This window comes from Hippocampus bargibanti, linkage group LG13 (genome assembly GCF_051943395.1).
Source record: "Hippocampus bargibanti isolate YZ-2025 linkage group LG13, ASM5194339v1, whole genome shotgun sequence".
In the NCBI taxonomy this organism is placed as follows: Eukaryota; Metazoa; Chordata; class Actinopteri; order Syngnathiformes; family Syngnathidae; genus Hippocampus; species Hippocampus bargibanti.
The window spans coordinates 13,894,814-13,920,046 of NC_142746.1; the positions used below are offsets into that span (position 1 = coordinate 13,894,814).

At 39.9% G+C, this 25,233-nt stretch overlaps 1 protein-coding gene across 5 annotated transcripts in view; it reads left to right on the forward strand.

Moving 5' to 3' along the window:
* Positions 1–25,233, forward strand: part of col19a1 (collagen, type XIX, alpha 1) — a 102,717-nt gene that overhangs the window by 15,264 nt on the left and 62,220 nt on the right. For 4 of the 5 annotated variants that reach the window (XM_089011818.1, XM_089011822.1, XM_089011819.1 and 1 more), the window contains exons 11-13: positions 1,326–1,370; positions 9,855–9,881; positions 10,223–10,276. In XM_089011818.1, coding sequence (XP_088867944.1) covers positions 1,326–1,370; positions 9,855–9,881; positions 10,223–10,276 — 126 coding nt within the window. The remainder of the gene's footprint in view (positions 1–1,325; positions 1,371–9,854; positions 9,882–10,222; positions 10,277–25,233) is intronic. The other variant, XM_089011820.1, reaches the window with a different exon arrangement.

Consider the following 25,233-nt stretch of genomic DNA (forward strand, 5'->3'; position numbering starts at 1 on the left):
AAGTCTGCATTTCAGACCCATGGGGTTGAATCCCGTGTCGGGCCACAGTCTGTGGAGTTTGCACACATCTCGGTTAAATCTAGTTTTTACCCACATCCAACACACATCAATGTTTGGTTTAATTGAATACACAAAATGTTCAATCGGTCTGAATGTTAAGGTTTATGGGTTTACTCATGCCATGCAAGGTTGTCCACAGTTTGCTCACCCTCTCCTCCAAACTCACTAGAGATAAGCTCTAATAGCTCTAATAGACCCACGTCCCGAATGATATATATATATATATATATATATATATATATATATATATATATATATATATATACACAGTAAAGTCTCGTTATATCGATATTCAAGGGAATCAGAAAAAATATCGATATAACCGGGACTATCGATATATCCGACCCTGTTTGCATGTAATTTTCTCCGTGCGTGCATAGAAATAGTATCGATATAACCGGGACTATTGTGTATATATATATATATATATATATATATATATATATATATATATATATATATATATATATATATATATATATATATATATATATATATATATATATATATATATATATATATATATATATATATATATATATATATATATATATATGTATGTATGTATAATGTTTCAAAGTGAGGCTATTTTTCCTATTTATAGTGGACTGGGTGATTCATTTTTTTCAGGCTTCAGTGATAGCCACCTTGGAAAAGTTTGCTGCAGCTACTTTAATCATAACAGTAAATGCATTTTTGTCCTTGGATGAAACAGTCAGACTTTTTATAGGCCCACAACTTGCTCATGAAGTTATAAAACTCTATAGGTTACATTAATACCACTGCCAGGGAGTTTCATGACATTTCACCCACAGCTCAGAAATGAAAAGTCGAGAGCATCACAGAATATTTGGTCTCTTGAGCATGTAGTTATGTACCAATATGGCTGTGGTATGGCACACAATTTTAGGGAATGGCTGGGTGAACTATATTTTTCTAGGCATTACTTTGTTTTCTACCCCTGTACATAATTTCTATGTCTTGGGACACACTTTTGCTCTAATTGTTCAATGAGTCACAATACAACTAATTTCATCCCAGAACCATGATTCAAAGTTGGGATTTATTGTCAAATGGGATTTATTGTCGAATGTCGAATTGTATTTGCTTCAGGCTATTCCAAGGTGTCACTATTTTAGAAATGTTTTATTTCAAAATGTTTCCTCCAATCATAATTAACAGGGTATTGTTTAGCAATTAGCCTCGCAGTGCAAGGACTGAAATGTAAGTTTACCTTTTTTTAACTTTCACTCTTGTAACGATAGGGAGAAGATGGATCAGAAGGACAGGAGGGGGTCAATGGTGAAAAGGTAAGAGCAACGTCCAGCTGACATGCATATATATTCCACGCATAGCATATCAGCCAGATCAAGCATCATCAGAGAATCAATTCTTAAAGACTTTTCATTTTCTGTGGCGTGGCCTGGGGCACGCAAAGCACAGCATAATTTACTGTGTGTCTGTTTTCTTGTGCTTGACATATTTGAAGTAGATCTGAGCCTGTTCTCGCCCTCAGTGTCCTTTTGCAGTCCAACTAATTGATATGTGCGCTGCCATGGGCTTAGCATACTAATGGGCTAAACTAATTTCTCAAATTACTGTATGCCTCTTCGATGTCACTTCAGGTTAAACTTTATTGCAGGCTCTCAAATTGAACTGCGGTGATTCGGCTAATGTGTCCACTGTAAGCCATATGGTTGCCACAGTATACTCAGCAGCAACTGCCGGTCAAGAAATTATGAGTTTATGGATTAGGTCTTTCACAATTTTACAGAAGTCGCTTTAGCTGAGATTAGATGAGAGCAACTTTCATTTTAGTGCCCATGAACGTGTTTAATGATAAACTGTTCGTTTACCCACTGAGGTATGATATACGGGTAGATGGAGGCTCTGCAGATGTTCACTTTATTATGGATTGGCTGACAAACTCATAGTCATGAAAACATCTCCCTATTCAGGGAAACATTTGTAATAGAGATTTTCTTCAGTGAAGATATTGAAGAAATGACCGAAATTGCAATAAAAATGTTTTGGCAAGGTGGAGGTTGTCTACCTTGAAAAACTAACAAGAATTTGCAGATTTTTTTGTATGGATGTATATATGTGAAAATATGTGTATTTATTTTTCAGTCATGAAGGGTTCAGTGAATGTTCACATTAACTGGTTGAGTTTGGTACCACTAAAAGGTTTAAGAACCACCGTTCTCAACTAAATGATTTGAATTAACTTATTTCACACCATGACTATCGACAATCTACCTGACCTGTCTGTTACTGTAATGAGCTCATGTTCCATTTTAGAGCCTCAGTTTTATTTACGGCTCAACAAGACATCTGAGCAGTTAGAATCTTACGTATGGAATCCATGTGATGCAGGATCATTTTCAAAAGATATACATCCAATGGGTGGGAAAGAGAGAGAGAGAGAGAGAGAGAGAGAGAGAGAGAGAGAGAGAGAGAGAGAGAGAGAGAGAGAGAGAGAGAGAGAGAGAGAGAGAGAGAGAAAGCAGTGTATAATCTAGCAACCACTTCCATTTGTGTATACGATAAGCAATTTTGTTCGGAAGATGGAAGAGTCAATGAAATTGATTCTTTGACTGTGTTTTCTTACAGAATAATACATTATGTTTAGGTCCCGGTGGTGAACTGTTGTCATTCATGAGGAGTAATAAGCATGCTAAGAAGCAGTCATTTCCAGTACTTACCCTGATTAGTCTTACAGCAGGAGACCATGTGTGATGGTGTATCTGTGCGAAAATGGAAAGTCAGAAAAGGCATTTCCTGCTGCAACATGGCTGTCTTTATGTGCCGGCACTCATGATAGCTATGTTGCCTGGAGATCTTGTTCCTACTCTGTCTGTCCTTTTGCGGGAACAATATATCTCCCAACGGTCAACACTCAGTTTGTTGGGGATTATAATGTATACAGTTGGAGAGACATGTAATTACCCCACTGCTCGCTAGACAGGGCATGGACCCCGACGTGGTTCAGTTAGTAATATGTATTAGTAATTAGGCTGCATTGGTGCACTCTTGCTTGTGTAGCTTCAGCTTTCCTGGGCTTGGAAGTTGCCAGATTGTCTTGCAGCAGCACCACTACTGGAGTAACGAGACACAGCGGTGTGTGTAATTAGCAGGCAAGTGTACACACATCTCCCCAAAGCGTTCTGACCTTGTGCTACAGCACAGTCACACAGAAAGCACCCCTCACTACCTCCTCTTCGCCTTCATCCCACCATGTACAGACAGCAAAAGCCCACAGCTTGCAACAAAAGATAATGCATAAAACCCAGTACCGTGTGCTCTTGTGCATCTGAAATGCTTCGGTGCTCTCACAATGCTGTGAAACCAAGCATGCAAGAGAGGTTTTGCAAAAGATGGCAAAAAGGAAAAAAAATAATGTTTTTTTTTATTTTTATTCTAATGTGGATTCAATGCTGTTTTTTTTTTTTTTTTTTTTTTTTTTCCTAAATCAATATATAAACCCAGAGCCTTATTTTTGGGTACAGGCACATGTGCCCATAGAATCCTGCATGGATTCCAGGGAGTTTGTGATGCTTCCACCATGTTGACCGTGCGCCTCTCCTACATTGTATTTCAAGGGGATGAGCGGAAGTTGCTGATGTATGCAGGAAGCATGGGATCGGTTCCTAATCAGTGATTGTCACGATCTGGTTGGCGACCAACAGGTGGCGCTGTCGGCCCCGCCTGCACCTGCACAGTTGTTGGTCGTTCCGATCAGTGGCAGTTAAAAGGACTCACGGCATGACCATTCCGTGTCATTGTATGTGTTTGCTTCACCCTGTCAGGTTTGTTACATCTTAGCAGATTTTTAATCATGGTTTTCTTTGACACTTTGTACTTTTGTTTGGATGACTTTGTTTTAGATTTTGTTCATGCTGACTTTATTTCAATACAATTTGTCAAATACAACATGCTGCTCCCTCCTGCCTGCTTATTAGGGATCCACAACCTTCACCACCTTGCAAACCGTGACAGTGATAGTGTCGATAGATGTCGGTGTAAATTGTTTGTCTTTCACTGTGCTCTGTGACTGATTGCCGACCGTTTCAAGGTGTAGTCTGCCTTCCACCCAAAGTGAGCTGGGATAAGTTCCAGTAACTCGCCATGATCTTGTTCAGGATTAGTAGTGGTGAAGATGGATAGCTGTAACTGAGAGGAGTCACTTCGATTTGCCAATAATCAAGTTTGTTGTGTTCTTTCCCACATTGGTACAAAATCACATGCGCCCATCAAATAAAATACTAAAAGAAAGAAAACTCCATCCAAGTGCACAGTTACTATTCAATTAATGTTTGAATTGAATTGGAAGAGGTGCACTTTGGCAGTGTACTTTTTTCCTACAGGGCCAATTGTGTGTCAAATGACTAGTAATAACATACCTCAAGACATTTGATACAAGACACTTATCCAGTAGTGATGGAGGAATGAAAGTTTAACTATGACTCAATACTGGGCTCTAGGCTTACATGCTTCCTCCTACATTCCAAAAGCATGTGTCTTGGCCCCACTGAAGGCTCTAAATTTTCAGTAGATGTGTATTTCAGTGTGAATGGTACACCTCACCTCTCACGCAAAGCCAGTTGGATTGGGCTCCAGCTCTCCCATGACCCTAATGAGGATGAACGATAGGGAAAATGTATGGGAAAAAATGGATGGTGGATGGATATGTTTGTTCGATGCATTTCCATATGAGATCATTTTTGAAACTTTGACTAATTAATTAGCAGTCAAATAAATGTCACATATCACTTGTAAAACATCTTTATATAAACAATTGTTTCGTCCTGCATTATTCCAAACTCGCAACATTGAATGAATTCACAAAGCACAATGCATAATTTGATTTGAATGAATGTACCTTCTATCACAAAGGCACACATGGTAAATTAAGAAGACATCTTTGCAGCTTCAGTCAATTACAACACGAATAGGTTCTGCTGGGGTTCTAATTAAGGTCAATTTATCTGAACATGTTAGAAGTGTTTCTTTTCTATACAAGCAATCAGTAATTTGCAGTGAGAAATGGACAACAAGCCAAAACCCTTAATTGACACTTTATTAGACCCACTCAAGGGATCTTTGATAAGCGAGAGATAAGAATCTAGCAAAATTAAGCCATTTAATTAATGAGCCAACCGAATTTCTGTTATCATGTCTTATGCAAAATATTTCTGTATCACACAACCGCACAACTCTATCTCGGAACCCCAAAAACATCTGCTAATAATAAGGCCTATGTCCTGACAGATGCACCAACTACCAGCTTCTCCAGCCAATTTTAGGTGACTCCTTCTTCGAATGCGCCTGTTGGATTATTTTGATCGTTCGCCCTTGGTTCATTGCTTCGACGGGTGTTGATGGAAGAGGATGGTTAAATCATCAGGGAGCCAGGTGTAGAACACAAAGTTGGTTTAATCTTGAAGAGAGCGGAGACATCGCAGGGTCGGCGTAGGGGGAAGCATGGCGAGAGAGACGAACGGACTGCGGGAATATTTATGCGGCGCACAGTTCGTGACGCGATAGGATGTGACGTAATGTAAATGCGACATCATGTAAGGGAAGGCAGGATATGACGTATCAGGAAGTTCAAAATGTAAACAAAGATTACAGAGCGATGTTTGTATGGCGAATTACCCCAGCACCGCCTACTTCAAATGATCAGCTCATAACCAAGCCCTGAGAAACCTAAAGGTGATCCTGATCATTTTAATTAGGTGTGTTGGAAGAGGGAACAATCTAAAACAAGGGAAATAGGGAATCGTAAAAACCACCCCTGATCGAAAGCTTACATGATAACCATATCAGGGGTGTCGGTCCTCAAGGGCCACTGTCCTGACTGTTTTGGATTGGATTTGCCTTTATTAGTCTCGCAGTGGAGAAATTTACATTTCACAGCAGCAAAGTTATGAAAGTAGAAAAGCAAAACACAGGAGCTGCTGGAAAGGCAGCCACTTTCGCGGCGCCGTCTTGAAGTCAAAAGAACAAAAAAAAAACTAAATAACAAATAACATGAACACACAAAGACACAGAGAGACATTCATTCTTAAGCACTTTCTGTACCCTCTTTCTTTTCAAGCCCTCCCAAGAGCAACACACCTGATTCAAATCATCAGGAGTGTTTCCATGGTGCTTCAGAGCTGGCTTATGAGTGTAGATAAAATAATATTTTATCTACATGAGCTGATCATCTTAATCAGGTGTGTTGCAGCCGGGTCAGATGAAAAACGGGAAGGACAGTGGCCTTCCAGGCCCAGAGCTGGACATGTCTGAACTACATTGTTGCAAATTGTGGATTTAAAAAATTGATTGAATCTTGTTCTCATGACATCTGGTGAGAATTTTTGTATTTTTTAAAGATGTATTGAGTATGTAAGAATCATTGGAGTCAATAGTTTTAATTTGTTTTCAGCCCACATATCTATGTTTGGGAATTACTGTCAGTCCCCAAAGTGCTTTGGTCCAAACAACAAAATGAATGTTAAAGAATACCAACAACAAGACATCGTGTTCATATTACCAGACCTTCTCAGTACAATAATGAGAGCAGGGCTGCTCATTACATAATGGGTGGCACATTCCGATTAATCACATTCCTTTCTGTAATTGACTAAGCCTAGAGTTGTTTACGTGCTTGTTATCAAATTGAGCCTTGATCCCCAATACTCTTCCATTCCTAACACGTCGAGTAATAGCTTCACAAAGAAATTGGCTTCAGGATGCCTCCCGTGTGTGTCACATTGCCGCACTTAAATGCTTGGCCTGTCAATTTGAATTTGGCTTTCATGTTTTACAATGAGAACACTTTTGATCCATAGTCATTTTATTGAGAGACTCACAAAGAGGCTTACGTTTTGGAAATTATGACAAAATCATTGCAGTCAAATAAGGTTGCAGCATTTTTTTCCATCTTTTTCGGACACCAACCTTTGGTTTGTATGACATGTTTAGAAAGAGACATGTTTAAAAAGAGACCTGCAGCAATACAGAACTGATTGAGCCAGACTTGGGTGATAATCATCTTTTGCGAATACAATTAATAGTCTCTCTCACACTTAGTTTAACCATTACAAATGTTTTTGCAGTCTTTCTCAGCCCTTGCGCCACATCCCTCCCCTCTCCTAACTTATTTAAAAGAGTCGCATTTACCAGCCCGAATGTGTCACACCTAACGAGGCTTGCTAACAATTTACCCTGTCAATACACGTCAAGGCTAATCCATCAGCAATTGCTCTCCCAATCCTAGCTATCTCTCTCATTTCATGCTCGCAAGGCTTGCCTTTACACAGTCCAAGCCGCTGGTTATATGTGTAAAAGCAATTATAGAAATGCTTCTTGCTCAGGAAGAAACAGGCGGAGATTGGATGGTCAGATATTGAGTCTGTGAGTGACCAGATTGTGGTTTTCCTTGCTGGTTACGTGTCCATGTGGCCATGACTTGTTACATTGAAAGTACACGCCATTATGTAGGAAATACAAGGATGAACAAGCCTTGTGCAGTAATTTGGAGAGTTTGGCTTTTGAACTACTGTATCTAGATCAAACCAAAGTGAATATAATGCTTACTGGCAATGCTTTTTTACTTCTGTGTTAGCGGTGTCAGCCGCAAGATGTGGTGTAAAACCTATGCAGACTTTCAAGTTTAAAAGAATTTTAATCCGGTCAGAATGTTTGAAGCCCATTCTTCTCACATTTGGGATGGAAAAACAACCAATATTGCATATGCATGAGAAAAGCATTGCAATGCTGACACAAAAACACTTTCTTCTCAATGTAACCACCGACACACATACAGATCTTGCATGTAGGTGCATATGTTTCATTCTCAGGGTCCATCAGGTGACCCAGGACCAGTTGGTCCCAAGGGACAAAAAGTGAGTGTTTCTGCCACCCATAGAACCATAACCAATGGAAATTTTCTGTAGAATAAATATTGTTACTTCAGAGGCGGTTTGGAAACAATTTGAGTGTGAAGGATTCCGGTTCCCTGTTTAGTTCCAAGCGGAAGTTTGGAGTGGGAGGGGGGCCCGCGCTCATCAGACATGGCACTCCTTTGCATTTTATCTGTTATGCAACGGCCTTTGCATAATCTAATGTTATTGTAAGTGTTGCACTGAAATACTCTTTGTGTATTTTTTTTCATCGAAATGTGATATTCAGTCAGATATGACACCTGGATACAAACTACCAGCGCATTTGTGTCTTTCATCCAGTTTGAGATCCAACCAATCTTATTCTGGGTATTGAAATGGAGCCACCTCCAGAAATATTGGACAGTGCAGGATGAGGAAACAAAAGGAGAAAGGCAAAAGCTTGAGCAAATAATAATTATATTTTTAAAAATGTGATTTGACAAATATATCTCACTAAGTAATGAGTTAGTATTACTCATAGTTGCCCAAAAAGTCATCTGAATTGTGTCAAATCAAAATGGTCATGACTGAAAAATAATACACAATGTGTGATCTGATAATTTACACATAGACAATTGAAGTTAAAATTGTATTTTGTCCTGCAACATCATTTGTTTTATTATACTAATAAAAATCACATTCCACCCACTTTCACTCTAGAGATTATTCACACATCTCAATGTTTATGTTCTTACTCTGCACGTTGTTGCTTTTTGTATGTAATGTGCTGTATAAATAAAAACCGCCTTTCCAGTTAGCATATTACATTTATAACTGCTAACTAATCACTGTTCTTAAGGGTTAATTCATGCACTGTTTGGAATATTCACAACACGGCAGAACATTTGTTGTCAGTGAAAAACATGTGGTGTATGTTTTTCAAAGTTTTGGAAATCAAAATAAGCTGTGCTGTATATATACTTCACATTCACTTTCCCAAAAGGCAGCTCAGAGATTTTACACTTCTGAAAATCGAGAAAAAAATATCTAGGATAGATTGCTATCGCAAAATTATTTGCCGAGTAGGCAAATATAAAATCTTCCAAGGCTTCACCAGATGGACCATTGTATATGGGCTAAATGAATGAGCTGTGACTGACTATCCTCAAGCTTGTAGCCTCAAGTGTCTTTAAGGTTCTTGTTAACGTTCCAACTCTGAACAAGGACTCTGACTAATTCAGAAGACATGGGCCGAGGGCATCCGTTTCGACAGCTGTTTCCAAGAAAAGTCAACAGCTTTTGACTGTTGGATGCCAATTGAAACACAACACCACTCATTTGGCTTGTATTTGAAAAGTGAGACGATCTGTTTGGTCTCATGTCCATTTTGTGGCCCAGCTAAGGATGAATGCCTCTTTTCCCTATCCGAGTGGTGGGCGTTAGACTGTCTGGGGACTTGTAATTACCACAATCCCACTAGTCTCAGTGAAATGGAGGCCGAGGCCAATTACCTTCTAAGTACTTGTGTCGCCTTAGTGAGGCCTTCCAACTTGGAATGTTTCGTCGTAAGGTCACATAGCCAAAGGTATGAAGACACTTCTCTTTATGAAGTATTCTTAAATGTAAGTCACATTGTCACGGCCATTCTTACATCTGTAAGGCTAATTACCAAATGTCTGAATCTTTTTTTATCAATATTTTAAATGAAAGTATTTGTGTCATTATCATAACGACTATTTTGAGGTTTTGTTTTTTTTTCACTGCAGGGTGTTTTTGAATGCCATAAAGGAGATCAGGCAATTGCCTATTTTCCCCTCAAAATAATAGCACCACAGTTTTGAACATGTTTGTGAATAAATTCATTTCTTAAATGTTTGAACACATTTTACCTTCCATCTTTCATTTTTTTTCCACATTCAGGGGCCACGTGGTGACAAAGGAGGGAAGGTAACTGTCCCAAACGTCACATAACCCAAAAAATGGAATGTGAACTAATGAATATCCAGACACAGGCCTTCTTTGGCAATCAAACACAGCAATTAATTTTAACATACAAATTGAACTTTTAAAGCATTTGTAAATATGTTGCGAAAAAATTGAGGCTGCAGTTGAAGTCTTTTAAAAAAGGTATAAAGTTTTATTTTGTCTTTAGCTATGTTGTGTTTTCATGACAAACACCTAATTGGAGCATCTTCAATAGTGATCCTCTGCAGTTAAAAACACTGTATCTGCATTGCCTTTTTTTCCAAGAAGAAATATACACTACAATTTATGTTTTTCCAATCCAGGGACCAGATTGCATGCCAGGCCAGCCAGGAGAACCAGGAAAGGAGGGCAAAAGGGTGAGTAAACACAAATAGTCATCTGTTGTATGGCCAGGTTCTTGCTTGAACAGATTTTTTGGTGGGAAGTCTGGGTGGCCCCTCTGTGGTGAAACAACCAAACAGCAGCTGAGTTGTGGTATTTATTATGCGTGAAAATGGCATGGAAGCTCTAGTAGCCACACAAGAACAATAACAAAATGGACAGCAACAAACAGACGGCATGGTGATGAATAAAAATCCCGCAAGACTAAGGAGTTTGTCACAGCCAAATGCCAGGACATACTATACGATTCACTCGTATTGGGGGACTTTGGTGAAAATACCATTTTTGTTTCAGTTGTTATTTTTTTTGATAAATCATGGAGGTTATTGTGCTTTAGAACATTGTCAATGGATGATAAATGAACGTTGAAAAAGGACATCAGTAAAATGGATTTCATTGGTATTGGAGTGCAGCCAAGCGGCAAGTGTCACACCATTTTAAATCTAAAAAGGCCACTGGAGATACACAGTAATCTAAATTATATATATTTTTGTGCCCGATTAAATAACGATTTCACACTGAGCTGAATGTTTTCCTGACAACAGGAATGTTGTTATTCTTTGACATCCCAGCTGGCATGCACCCTTCAAGGACAGGTGACATCCTTTTGTGTTCAGCGTCATTACCTTGGCATGAATCTTTCTGCTGCTGTTCTCAACCGAACAATGGACAAAACAGCACTTAACAGTTGGCTTTCATTCAAGTAAAATGAGAAATATGTAACAGGATTCATTCGCTTTAACTAGACCAGGCAAATGTTTCCAGATTCAGGAAAAAGCCAAACTGGCACGTCAGCTTTGAGACATCTGGACGCAAGTATCCCAAGAATGCCAGAGTGTTTTCACCCAAAATGTGTTTCAACAGCATTAAAACTGTATGAGGGTCCATCAGCTGTGTTGTCTCTCAATAGATAAACACATGAGGCCACTGAATCATTTTTTTCCCAAGTGGTTGTGGTCTGCACAATTGGCTTTGTTTTTTGAGGCGGTTAGTCAGTACTCTCTAAATGAGGTGCATAAAATAACCCAGCGATTTTGGATATGTAGTATTCATTTTGCTAGATTTTCTAAATAGTCTAATAGTCAGTCCAAATTTTCCACTCATCTTGATTAATTCTGTTCCAGTTTAACGTTGCATTCATATAACAGTAATTCATGCTGTCTCTGTTCCAGTTATATTTTTTTGCATGTGCAGCAAAGGTCGGTCACTTTCAAATGCTGTGCCATTTGCAACAGCATTTTTAATTGTCAAACTGGCTGTAAATACGTATCTCATATTTTTTTCATTTTGTTAATTTGGAGTTTCCTCCCTCAAATATTCAAATATTCATGTAATGGGAAATTCTTCTTTTCCTATCAGGCTTTTCCCTTCAGGGGTCACCACAGCTAATCAATGTCCTTCATCTAACCCGGTTTTGTGCATCCTCTTCTCTCACCAGCTACCTTCATGTCCTCTTTGACAACATCCATAAACCTCATCTTTGGTCTTCCTCTCGGTCTCCTGCCTAGCAGTTCAAGGCTCAGCATCCTTCTTCCGATATAGTCACTCTCTCTCCTCTGGACATGTTCAAACCACCTCAGTCTGGCCTCTTTGACTTTCTCTCCAAAGCCTCTAATATGAGTTGTCACTCTAATGTACTCATTCCTGATCCTATCCAACCTGGTCACTCCCAAAAAAAAACTCAACATCTTCAACTCTGCTACCTGCAGCTCTCCAGTCCAAACATCATGGCTGGTCTCACCACCATTTTATACACTTTATCTTTCATCCTAGCTGAAACCCTTCTATCACACATCGCAACTGACATTTTTCACCAGCCGTTTCAGCCTGCCTGTACACACTTCTTCCCTTCTTTTCCACACTCTCCATTGCTCTGGACAGTGGACCCCAAGTACTTAAAATCCTCCACCTTCTTTATCTTCTCCCTGTGGCATAACTCTTGCACTTGGATCCCTCTCATTCACACACATATATTCAGTCTTGCCGCGACTGATCTTCATTCCTCTCCTTACCAGGGCACCCCTCCACCTCTCGAGTTTCTCCCCCACCTGTTCCCTGCTCTCACTACAGATCACAATGTCATCTGCAAACATCATGGTCCCAGGAGATTTTTGTCTAACATCGTCTGTCAGCCTGTCCATCACAATCGCGAATAAGAAGTGGCTCAGAGCTGACCCCTGGTGGAGTCCCACCTCCAATTTGAATTCCTCCATCACACCGACAGCACACCTCACAACTGTCTTAAAGTCAGGAAATACTGAGGTTATTTTATTATTGGCACTTGATTATTCATGGTTCACGTTCGGTTCATGTTCACGATCATAAACACCTGAAGGATACTTCATGGGATAGCTTTTACAGAGAGACAGTTCATGTCTATATGTAGATAAAATTAAGATTTTGAGGAAATCTTCACCTACATTATCTCTCACTATTAACTCCTCACCCATTAATATTTTTATAATGGTCAATACTGCAAAAAATAACACGGGACATAGGATCCAGTTTGTTTAACAATGTAAATTTACTGTTTCCTCAAATTACTCAACACACAGTCATTTAACACGCTGGAAACAAACTGTATGTTTGGATATCCCCGTGACCCACTCAAAAACCAACTCGAGCGCAGCCACGAGCCTGCCGCTGCCTTTCTAAGCAGGTGATGGGTAAGCATATGTCCGAGCCTGAACCCTGTTGAACGTCTGTGGCGCGACCCCAAGTAGAAAGATAGTCAAATCAAGTTTATTTGGATAGTCTTGTCCTTCATGGCAAGAAATGGGCCTCACAGGTCACAAAATGATCAGTGGAAAGTTGCGCTAACATTCACCAGCGAGGTGATGATATAAAGGAGGAGTGGAATAGGATTTCTGATAGGTGACTCAAGACCCAAATGTGCAATCATTGGTCACTTTCCAGAAACTTAATGTTACTTTTTGAAAAATTATTTTTATTGCCAATAACACACTGCTGCTATATTTTACCTAGCTATTGAACGCCATTTCCTGATGATTGTTCTTATTATATGTGATTAGATTTCTGAGCCGCACACGACTACAGATTTGCCGAACAACCTTGTGTGTCCGCAGCCTATCAGCCTGTTTTAGTTGAATGTGTGTGTATCGTTATCAGGGGATCACTTGTGTCTGAGCTGATACAGCAAGAGACTCGCCTAATTAGAGACTCTCGCCCACACTTGCAACTCATTGGTTCAGCTAAGAGTCACAGCCGTGCCAAAATGACACAGAATATTTTGACGGGTTGACCCGACCACACCACATCCTTCATAAAATAGCCAGCAGTAGAAAACTTTCACAAGACCCTACGTTCAAGTCAGACCGTCTCTTATACTGTCTCCTTCAATTTATTGTGGAAGGAAATAAGACCACTCTAAGCCACTTAAGAGTTGCTTCAAGGATTTGTGGAGGACATTGTGGTGGGGGACACACTGCCTATGTCCTCCTTCTCCCATAATTTGCGGTTTAAGGCAGCATATACTCTCCAGCAAGGATAGTTATCCAAAGTCAAACACAGAATCTGGATTTTATCTTATTAGCATGATGGGTGACCACTTTGGTCAGGGTAGAGGTACGGTCCTCCCCAATTGCCTAGAAATATATGAGGATGTACAATAGCACCTACATTTCACACTGCCATTAATGGTGATACAGATTGTTGTTGTTGTTTTTTTACTATATTGAAAGGAAGTGGCAAATAACAGCAGAAAAGAACAACTTTGCCTGTGCGTGGAGCAAAATTGCTGAAGATTGAGAGCCATGATGGTCTGAGATGTTCTGGGTTGCCATCACAAAATGTTCAGTATATAGAACATGTTGTGCCGACAAGGGTAAGGTTGACCAGAAGTTGAGGAAAAAAGATGTGTGGTAAAACACAATCTCACACTCGAAACAAAAAAAAATAGTACTAATAGAACTGCAGTCACTTAAATGCTGTCAAAGCAATGACCACAAATACAGTAGTAAGTAAAATTATTTTTCAACCTTTTACTCACCGACTGTGTTTTAGGGTCACTAAAATCTGACATTTTTTAAAACTCAAGCCAGAATAGAATGTTCCCTGTAAATGCTAAATAAGCAAATACGACATTCAACATGTTGAAGTACTTTACTTTTCGTTCATTTATTTAAAATCACATAAATGACACGTCCCCCCTCCCCAATGCAATAGACATGGACAGTGCAACACATGTTTGGACAGATTTGTCATATTGTTGTAATCTTGAAGGACCATTTTACGAGTTACAAATGAGAATAATTTGTAATGGCATTTATAGGGACTAAAATCATTTTAAAATAAATGTTCCCAAAAATGTTTGGACACAAAAAAATCACATTGGCATAATTTATCTGCCAGTGGCACAGCTTTTTCAACACTTCTTTGAGAGAATAAGATCAAGTCGTGTTTGCATACACTCCTGAGGTGACATTTTATCGTGAAAAGATTTGGAAACGTATGGCAGCAGAATATTCTTGGCACCAAACTCAACTGACAAGCTGTGTTTGGTTGTTGCATGCTCTCGCTTAAGGCAAAATATGCGAGAATGTCAAACGTCATTCATAGGTTTCTTAACAACTGTTTGTTAGTTGGCACATAATAGCTGTGGTTCAGTCGCATTGTATTCACATCTATAGGACAGGCTGTCTACTCCTGCAACTTACTAAGAAAAACCTTAAGAAAAATCTCAAATTTCATGGATGGATTTTGGTGTCTTGTCTCTTGGAAAAGTTTGACTTCTGGACCATTGGTGCGTACCAAAAGTTCTAATGAGACAATACATTTTGCAAAGCGGTTGAGAAAGTATATAAAATCTGATGTCAATGAAGTACACAGTGGTGAACCACTGACTCATTCATTTATACTATCCAGCAAACCTATCTCAGGTCTATGAGAGGATACGATGCAGGCACCACGTGTCAAGAGATGCTGATCATAACAATTAAAAAAAATGACATTGAAAATGTTTTGCTATTGATTCCATTTTGGAAAATACTCTTGGTCAAAAGTATGAAATGGCTCTGTATGCGTTCACTCACTGGTGCAAAGTTAGATATGTTATATGCTAGTTCATACTGCACTGCATTTTCAGTGATTTCACTTTTTGAATAATGCTTACTCATGTGTGAGCTCAAAGCGAAATGCATAAAATGACACGCAACATTTACATTTGTGCACATTCAAAAGCTGTCACCACTGCGATATCCCATGCACTTTATGTTGATAGCGATCATATCAGTTTAATGTCCAAAAAACTAAACTTCCTTCCACAACGGCTGCCAGAGCAATGTCTATCATCTCTCAAAAAGAAGTTGAGAAGAGATCTGTTTTGTCTGCGTTTGGTTGCCGGACTTCTCGAAGAAGAGATTGGTAAAAGCCGTCATTAGGAAATGATAGTTATGTTTACTTTTCCTATCTCTCCCAGTTGCTAAAAATCTGAGACAGCTGTCTCCAAAATCCTGATATTTTCTTTCCCTACATTTCCCGACCTTGTGTCGACACATGTCAAAGGGTGCTTCGCTTCTTGACACTGATCATCTACCCAAATGGTTTTTTTATATATACACCAGCATAGGAACCACTAGAGTGTGTAATCTTTGACTTCTAACGTTTTCTAGCCAACTGTCCAGTATGTTTTCTCTTCCCTCAAAAGCAATTTGTGCATTGTTCAATAGCTTTTTGAGATACTTTATACAGTAAGATGAGATTCAGCTGAGTAGGTTTGTAGTGTATGACAGCTTATTGTTGATAAAATGTGATTTGACAAGATATTCAGTCATGTGCACCTGCACAGGTGCTGGTCGTTCCAATCAGTGGCAGTCAAAAGGACTCCCGGCACGACCATTCGCCTTCGGGTCATTGCATCGTGTAGTGCATTGAATGTGTTTTCTACACCATGTCAGGTTTGTTTCATCTTGGCAGATTTTTACTCGTGTTTTTTTTTTATACTTTTTATTTTTCTGTTCAGATGATTTTGATGTTTTAAATTTGTTCCTGCTGACTTTATTTTAATACAATTTCTCAAATACAACCTGCTGCTCCCTTTATTTTGCGATCCACAACCGCCATCACCACCTTGCAAACCATGACAGTTGAGCTTCAGTTGTACTCACCTCATTCTATTAGTGTCATGTCAACTTGAAGCTACTGAACTCAAAAAAAGCAGGCGAACCAGGGAGCACCAAAAAAATCTATGAAAAACATGCAATGTATCAAACAGTAGCAGTGAAACCAAATGCAACAGTAACAACAATCCGACAAAGACCGACAAAAATCAAGGAACTAAATACAAGCAAACTGATGTGCCATCAAAGAACACCTGGATAAGGGAGCTGATTGGTTGATGCAAGGAACCTGGGTGAAATGAACAGATTGAAATAAAACCTAATGAGGAAGCCAAAAAAAAGGCACGAGGAAAATAAAATATAATCGAAATAGAAAGAGAATCCTGGACATTGGAACCACTATGAGAGCTCTGGTTTGTTTGTATTTGTATTTAGAAACACAGTTAATCCATTCCTGAGTCAGACTGCCAAGCTTTAAAACTATGGAAACTTTTTTAAGGTAACCAATGTTACTTTTCAAATCTAGAAATAATAAAAACACCCCCGTCACAAATCATGGTTTCAAAGAAAGAAAATTTGTCTTCCCTCTGTGTATCATCCAGCTCGTTTCACATTTGTATTTGTCCAAGAAGTATAAAAAGAAGTTCTTCAGGGCGAAATTTAAACAAGCAGCAGAAAAATAGTTGTTGTTTTTTAAATGGGTGGCAGAAAGATGTCATCACTTAAAGTAGGCTTCTGCCAAATGAATCTTTTTAACCTCCATTCAAGCAAATACGTATGTCCAAGTGACTGGATGAAATGTGTAATGAAGAGCTGATGAACTTGGCCAGCATTTGACAAAGTAGTCACTGTCGTGTATCACATATAGTGGCAAAGTGGTCGTTTGATCTGAGGGCAATGGAGCCCATCAAGGTGGTTTCCTGAAGGCAGACGCAGATCTGCGATGCGAGTCTTATAGATTGTTGACCTCTACTGGAACACCTGCAGGGCCAGATTATTAGGTAATGAGTCCCTGGTGAGAACGCCAACCTTCCTGTCAGACGCTCTCCATGGGAAGCTGCGACTGATTTGAGCATAGCAGTAAATTACATCACTTTTTTAATGCAGCTCTGCGAGTTCCTGTTCGCCTAATCGTAATAACATTTCCAAATCTCTGTTGTAAGGTATATTCTATCAAGGTCATCTGAGGACGACTCTCTACAATTCAGTGCTGGATTCATGTTGAAAATTGAGGCAGGAGGATATTGTGGTCGTTATGGTAGCACTGTTTCTCTTGTTAATACACAAGAGATCTCCTTCCGGGTCCATCACTGACCATTTAAGTTGGTGATTAAGATCACAATGTGAATGTTGTACTCACAATTCACATTACAACAATCAAGGGTATCATCAAGTGTTTGATCTTTTATTAAAAAGATCCAAATCATTGCAGTTAATGATCATATCAATTGTCTTTGCCTATATAGCTGCATTTTAAATATGTCAGTGTGATGTTTCTGTGCATGTGTAGTTACAGTTTGGACACGGCCCGTTGAAGCTAAATGACATAGTAACACACAGAGCAAAAAAAATTACAGGTCAACGGGACTCACGGCTGAGACTTTATGGCAATATTTACAGCCTGTGAGAGTTTGCACGGAGGGTTAGGGGGAGTGCGGCTTTGTGAACCCTTTGTTGGACAAAATGGAACAGGTTATTCTTATCCCTGTGAATTTCAGATTGAGGGAATCCAGAGAGTCACGTTTTTGACACCTGTATTACACTAGGAGGTAACACATTTGCCCAGTGCACAAGGCAATTAATCTTGCCAATGTCAAGCACATTGGGAGGGGACTGAGGAAGAAAGCAAGCTTCAACCTGATTGGCTGTGAGACAGTCTCACATTCAGGCCGTTGGGGGAGAAGAAGGTTACGGGGGAAACGTTTGGCACTCACAAGGACAGATGCACCTCGCTTTGATTTATCGGTCTGAGACCTTGATGTTCCAGGAGAGGACCAGTACAACTACATCTGAGGTTGTCCAAAATAAACACACATTAATTGGCCCATTAATTACAGGAGCAAATTTGAAGGGGCTTAGACATGGAGAGCACTACATTGTGCGCCGCCTTATATACCATGTGCAAGCCTGTTTTTGTGCATGGATTAGAATTTTATGATTAAAACTAAATCCTATCTTTGATTTGTTTTTCAAAAATATGTGCCAAGTTGAGTGAAATTGTGCCCTGTTGAAGACCACAAATGACATCACAACTACACTTGCGCTTTTTTATCTCTGACGCAGCATATTTGACGAAGTCTGTTTTTTTTAATCAATTGGGAGGAATGGCAATTGTGTCATGTGTTTAACATACAAGTGTGAACATTTGTTTTCGACAAATTGAACTGCCTTTGAACTGCCTTTGAAAAGTAGTACGCCGATTGCCCTTTGCCTGACAGGTAAATTAATTTTAGCAGCCAGCTTTTAACACCAACTAGATGGCACTATTAGACATTTTTTTTAAAGTTTTATCAATGATAGTGTAATTAATTAGCATTTAGTTGTGATCATATTCCTTTTTTTGTGCTGAGTGTTGCGTTCATGTTTGCGACAACAGTAAAAAAAAAGACAAACTTTACTGCAGTCACACCAGCTCGAGACTAAAATTAAAGTCAAAGCCAGCCGCCACAACAATGATTACAGTCAATGCACTACGAAGCCTAACGTCAAAATGAAAGCCGTACAAGACGTTGGTGCACATGAATTATTTGGATTTTGTTTTGAATTTGGAACTATTAATGTGATCCCGTAATATTATCTTAGTATGCATATTCAGATTTGACAACTTGGGCTTAACTCCCTGAAGATGGTGGATGGATGATGTGATTAGATGCTGAACTATTGCAGGTTGAATGTTTTATTAATGTGTTATTATTATTATTATTATTATTATTATTATTATTATTATTATTATTATTATTATTATTATTATTATTAAATGTTTTCACAGACTGATTGAAGATCTCCGTGTTTAATTAAATAATACCTTCCCGTCATTTATGTTCCATATGTGCGTGTATCAATCAGACATGCAATTTCAACAAACCTTATAAAGCAATTTGAACATTGTTTTGATGTGTCACATTTATGATTAAATAGCTGTTTTGAACATGTGAGTTTTTGTTCTTCTTCGGACAAGACATGAATGGGTAATGAATGTACGATTCGCGAAGGACTGTTATTGAGTTGTTGCAAACCCTTTTGTACACTGTAGCTCCATAATTTTAACACTGGAAATCTCAGAACATTAAAATGTAAATTGTCCGAGAAGGGACTTCAGAGGTTGTCATCAGAATGCGACAATTGACACAACCTCAGTCCCTACACCATAATTCATGCCTGAATTTAACAACACCGACTTGAGTGTCATGCAGCACGTAGTTCTAAACCTAGCCGATATGTCGCCGGGCAGAGGCCCAGTGGTACCTGTGACTCGTTCAGGTTCATGCTTCACACCATAAGAGCAGTCATCCTAACTGTGAGCTTTCTCTGGCTCCAAACTGTCTCGCCATGCAAAGAGGCTCTCTTGGCATTTTGGGTCATTATTAAGGTGAAGGTACGGAAATGCTGAGAATGTAAATAATTTCAAAAGGGTATTTCGGATTCAGGAGGCATGGATTGATGCATGCCCCTCGGTAAGCTCTGTTTATGCGAACTGTTGCCTCGGCCAAAAGGCGACGTGAGGGCACAGAGAGCTAAGAGTGCAGGATGGTTCAGGGTGGGGGCGGAAGAGCTTTTGAGGCTGTTTGGGGATAAGATGCAATTTAGCCATTCCACTGCACAACACACAGAGGCATGGTAGTGGGAGGTTGACTCTGAAAGCCGTTCTATCCTATTCTGATCCTTCTTCCTCTTATCCCGCCCGTGACCAATCTAGGCACATTCATCTGCGTACACTCTCATGGCATGCTTGGATGCAACATTTGCCCTGGCCTGATATCATACAGATGGTCGAACCTTAGTGTAATCTGTTATGCATGGTGTGTGATATGAAGCATACAATTAGCTACAGTGTACCCTATGGATATTTGCACAGTATATATATATATATATATATATATACTTCAAATATTTGGCTTGTGAACTGAACCAGGGTTTATTCAAACTAGATCTTTAAGCCTGTCCTCTTCACTTATTGGAGGACGCTTAAATAAAAAACCTGCCACACGATGTAAACATACTTAAGCGAGCAATCTGGAAGAATAATGCCGCCGTTCAGATGAGACTGCTATTTTCTCGCCACGAGAAGTAATTCATTTGGGGCTGAGAAAATTCTCAAAGCGAACAAGCATCCAGGAACAGCTTGCATTGAACCAGATGCATTCATTCCTTTGATCACTTTGCTGCTGTGAAATGTAAATTTCTCCACTGTGAGACTAATAAAGGCAAATCCAATCCAATCCAAATACATTGTTTAAGATAGATTTGACATGTTTATCACCGAAAAATGGTCATTCATGTACTATCGTCACCAGCTCTTTCCTCTCCTTAGCAGTTGTTAAAGGCAATGAGCTCTTATCACGGAATATGTCACTGTTGTAGACTCTGTTGTTCCCCTAGCCATCCACTGTCTACATTTCTTGTTTGCCTACGGCTCTGTTTGGTGTTTGAATGTTGTGCGTTGGTGGCAAGTGCTCAGAAGTTTTCTTAAGATGCTCAGTAATATATTTTGCTCAATGAAGGCTTCTCTTTTATGTGCCCACCCGTGTCCCTTTTGTGTGTGAGAGTGCACAATAACAATTGTTGGTGTTCTTGCAGGATAATTTCCCCTCTTCTCTGCAATTTGTTTTTTCAGCCCTCGTCTGACCAATCTCCTTTTCTGTACGTTATTCAGAGTCCAATTGCTGCACTGCCTAATTAGTGATGTTACCCAACATGCATCATACATTCATGAATTGAGGCCATCCATCCTCTTTAAAAGTGAGCTTGCAAGCTCTCTGGATTGCTTTGCGGTGAAGCTAGTTTGCCATCTAGTGGCACATGGACAAGGGGTGCATGACTGAATCTCAGGGAGCAAACTTCAACCAGGAGATTGACTATATGTGCAATTTCGGCCAACTGAGATGTGTCTTGCGTCGGCTGCAGTGTCATCCATCTCTTTATACCACCCTGAATATTTAGATGGCTGGGAGTTAAAGGGGAGCATTGTGTGCCAGTCAGAATGGTAAAATGCTAAGCTGCATTATAGACCCTGCCAGCCAGCTGTCGGCTTTGCCGTTCTCTTCCTTCCCCATCCTCTCCTTTTAACCCTCAGTAAACAACTGGACCAAATCCTATTTTATTGACGCTTTTACAAAGTGCACAGGATCTCCACAAGCTTCAGTACCCGGGTTCTTTCCTCAGCATGTGCAATGTCCTGAGATGCCATCCAGAATGGGCAGTCAAAAGTCAGCACCATCTCTCTCTAATTGCAGCCAAAATGAGGAGCAAGTAAAGCGATGCTCTCTGCGTTGTGCTTTTCTGACATTTACGAGGCGAATTACGGGTGGTATAAATTTAACGGAACCGCAGGCCAACGATAGTGAAGAATAGTGAGTCTGACACGTCAAGATGCAAATGTGTAAATTCACAGAATAATTTTTTGTGTGTGATCGGAGTATGCGAATCTTAGGGTGTCCTTTAGATAGAAGATAGATAGATAGACGTCCAAGATAGCACCCAAAGGGCAGCTGTTTTTGTGTTGTCTTTGTGTTTTCTTTTGTCACTTTGTGTTGTTGTGCGTCATATAGACCGGACGCGGATTGTTTTTCAGCATTGTTGCCACGACATTCATCAAGGAGGAGAATCTACTGAGCGGTTGCACCTTTTCGACAGTACAAATATACCAGCAATGTTTTTAATTGGAAGGAATGTTAGTGCCATTTGACGGTCATCGCTGGACAGCTCTGGGGCGATTATGCTTTTTTGTGCCTGTAACGGGCAGCATTTTCACAGACCCCTTTGTTCAGCGAAAAGGTCGGTGCTGTTTGACAGTCTGCGGCTGGATGAATGCATGGCATGAGCACAAAGGAGCGTCAGCGCAGAGCGCCGATGTGTGTGTGGAACTGCCGCGGCTTTGAATTGAAGCGGATTTGCGTGAGACAGGAGATGTGAGAGAAAAGAGTCTCCTTTTGTCAATGGATGCTACAGCTTCATGTTTGATTTTAACATTTAGATTGTAACAAATGTGTACATTTCACCATGACTTCCCTGATCCACTGGTGAAAAGGACGCTTTAACTATCTCCTCTTTCATCTAGAACGGCTTTCTGAAACAAGGAGGGGGCTTAAGATTGAATGACTGTCTGTGTCTTTGTGTTGTCATATTATTTGTTATTTTGTTTTTTGTTCTTTTGACTTCAAGATGGAGCTGCGAGAGTGGTTGCCTTGACAGCAGCTCCTGTATTTTGGTTTTGTACTTGTTTTTCTTTCCTCTTTCTTTCATCACTTTGCTCCTGTGAAATGTAATGTAATTTCTCCAGTGTGAGACTAATAAAGGCTCATCTAATCGAATGTAATCTAATATAATTTTTGGAAGCCCGAGATTTATTTCTCCTTCACAGGAAACACTGACTATTGTGGTTTGTTTGAGATGAAGATAAAAGTATTTTATCACTGAATCTATATGAGGTGAACATTGACCATTGTCTTCCATCAATTTGATTTTGTCAACCGTATTCATGTGTGATGTTACTCCTGGTGAGGGCTCCAGCGCTTGATGTGTTGAATTTACTCATGGTGGCGGGTTGTTTGACTGGTTAGCACGTCCGTTGGTCTCAAACTTATTCAATTAGCAGGTTGTACTGGAGAAAAGAAAACCCCTGAATGGAAAAATACTCCAATATTCCTTTATTGTGTGCATGAATACCTTGACAACGGATTAATTAGTTTACAGCACAATGAAATGTATGGCTTCTTTTGTGATTTTTTAATTATCTTGAGGATATTAGTACCCGTTTGCTGTTTTGTGTACATTTGTTTACCAAGTAAATACAGCTGCTGCTGACGACGAATTTCCAGTGAACTTCTGTGCAACATTCAGACAAAGGCTCAGGTGGCCCGAGTACACGTCCCCAGAGGCAGACGTGTTTTCTGCTCAGGCAGAAAGAGTGTGAGTGTCATATGAGTCTTTCAGTCAAGAAAAGGTCAGCTCTCCTATGAGCTTCATAACATTGGAGCAAATCAACTTGGCTCGCTAATGTCAGAAAGTTTATCCCTCGGGACATTAAACTTGGTTGTCACATAGGAGACAAACAGAGGAAATGAAAAGCAAAGATTTTTGCTGCCAAAAGCATCAACGCTCAATGTTGGGACTGGCAACCAGGCAGCATGGAAAGGTCAGGATCTTGTAGACAGATACAGGGTTAGGTCTTATTTGGGACTGATGGGTTTTGTTGTACATCAGAGAAACTTATTTCAATTCCAAAATCAATCAAAAATTGAATTTGCAAGTGAGTCTGACAACTCTCCGCTCTTAATAGTTCCTCACCTCAACTAATCAGGCTGCTTGGTCCACACAAAAATAAGGAAAACCTGCATGATAAAGAAGCACTAAAAATCAAAGGACATTCAAATGGGAAATGTGAGCCAGAAGCAATAAATCCCCATTGTAACATATAAACCAAAAGGTCGTTCACGATTTGCCACTCAGCAGACATCTGGTTCTCTAGCGCCATTCTTTCACAAGCACTGACATGGCGTTAAACATTTCAGTTAAAGAGCTTCTACAATACTGGCATCACTATGAAGTAGTGCAGGATCATTAACAAAAATGTATCAAAATTACCAATGCTGTTATTTTTAGACAACCTTATATTCGCTGCTGCACTAAGACATTTGTTCAGCACAGTCCCTTTTGAGGATAATTACCATATTTTCAGGCTTCAAGGCACACTGGATCATAAGGCTCCCCTTCAACGAATGATTTCTTTGGTAAACTCTTTCCATATATAGGGCGCACTGAACATAGGGCGCACTGGACTACGAGGCGTATGGTCAGCTTTTGATAAAATTAAAGGCTTTTAAGTGGTGCGCTTGTAGTTGCGCTTTTTGGTGTGCTTTATTGTGCGCAAAATACGGTAAATACCTCAGCATTGCGCAGACTCCTCAATTATTCTAACGTGACTACATAGCCTTTGGGTGTGACAATGTCCTTTGACCTGCGCCATTAAATCCTGTGAAAATTAGCCTTTTGTTTGTGGGCACGCCTGCCAGGAGACAAAACCAAAGTCGTTAAAAAAGATAACCTACTACACTAATTGCATATGGTGAATGACCTCGTCGTATGGCATGACAGCCTAAGTGATATCTGTACCCTGTGAGAGTAAATGCGCCCGGTTTGAGTTGAATCCTGTTTCGCTCATTTCAAAAGGCCTTGTGACCCCAGTCAACAGGGGCATTCGTCAGGTGGATTACTTCTTATTTCTATGGTAGATTTGCTTTATTGCCAAAAACGCAAACACATTCTGCCTTCTCCATTTTACACCACAGAGGTGATTCTGGCAAACATGAGCAGTCAGACATGGAATGTCTGAGAGAATCTGGTAACATTTGGGATAAGGATTATGGAATCATCCGAAAGGAGCGCCTGCACACTGTTGCTGTTGTTGCCTTTGCTGTCATTTTGAGGCATGCGATCCCGAATTGGGATTTATGTTTGCTGTTCTCTTGTATGCTTGACAAGTGTTGCAGAGCGGAAACCGGTGGAGGGCATGCAATTCATGTGGATTAAGATGAGTTCCTCCCCACAAAATGCAGTCGTCTTTGCTGAGAGTTGCTGCATGTTTCAGCTTCTTTAGGGCACATCTCAAATCTAGTTTCACTACCACCTTTTAAATT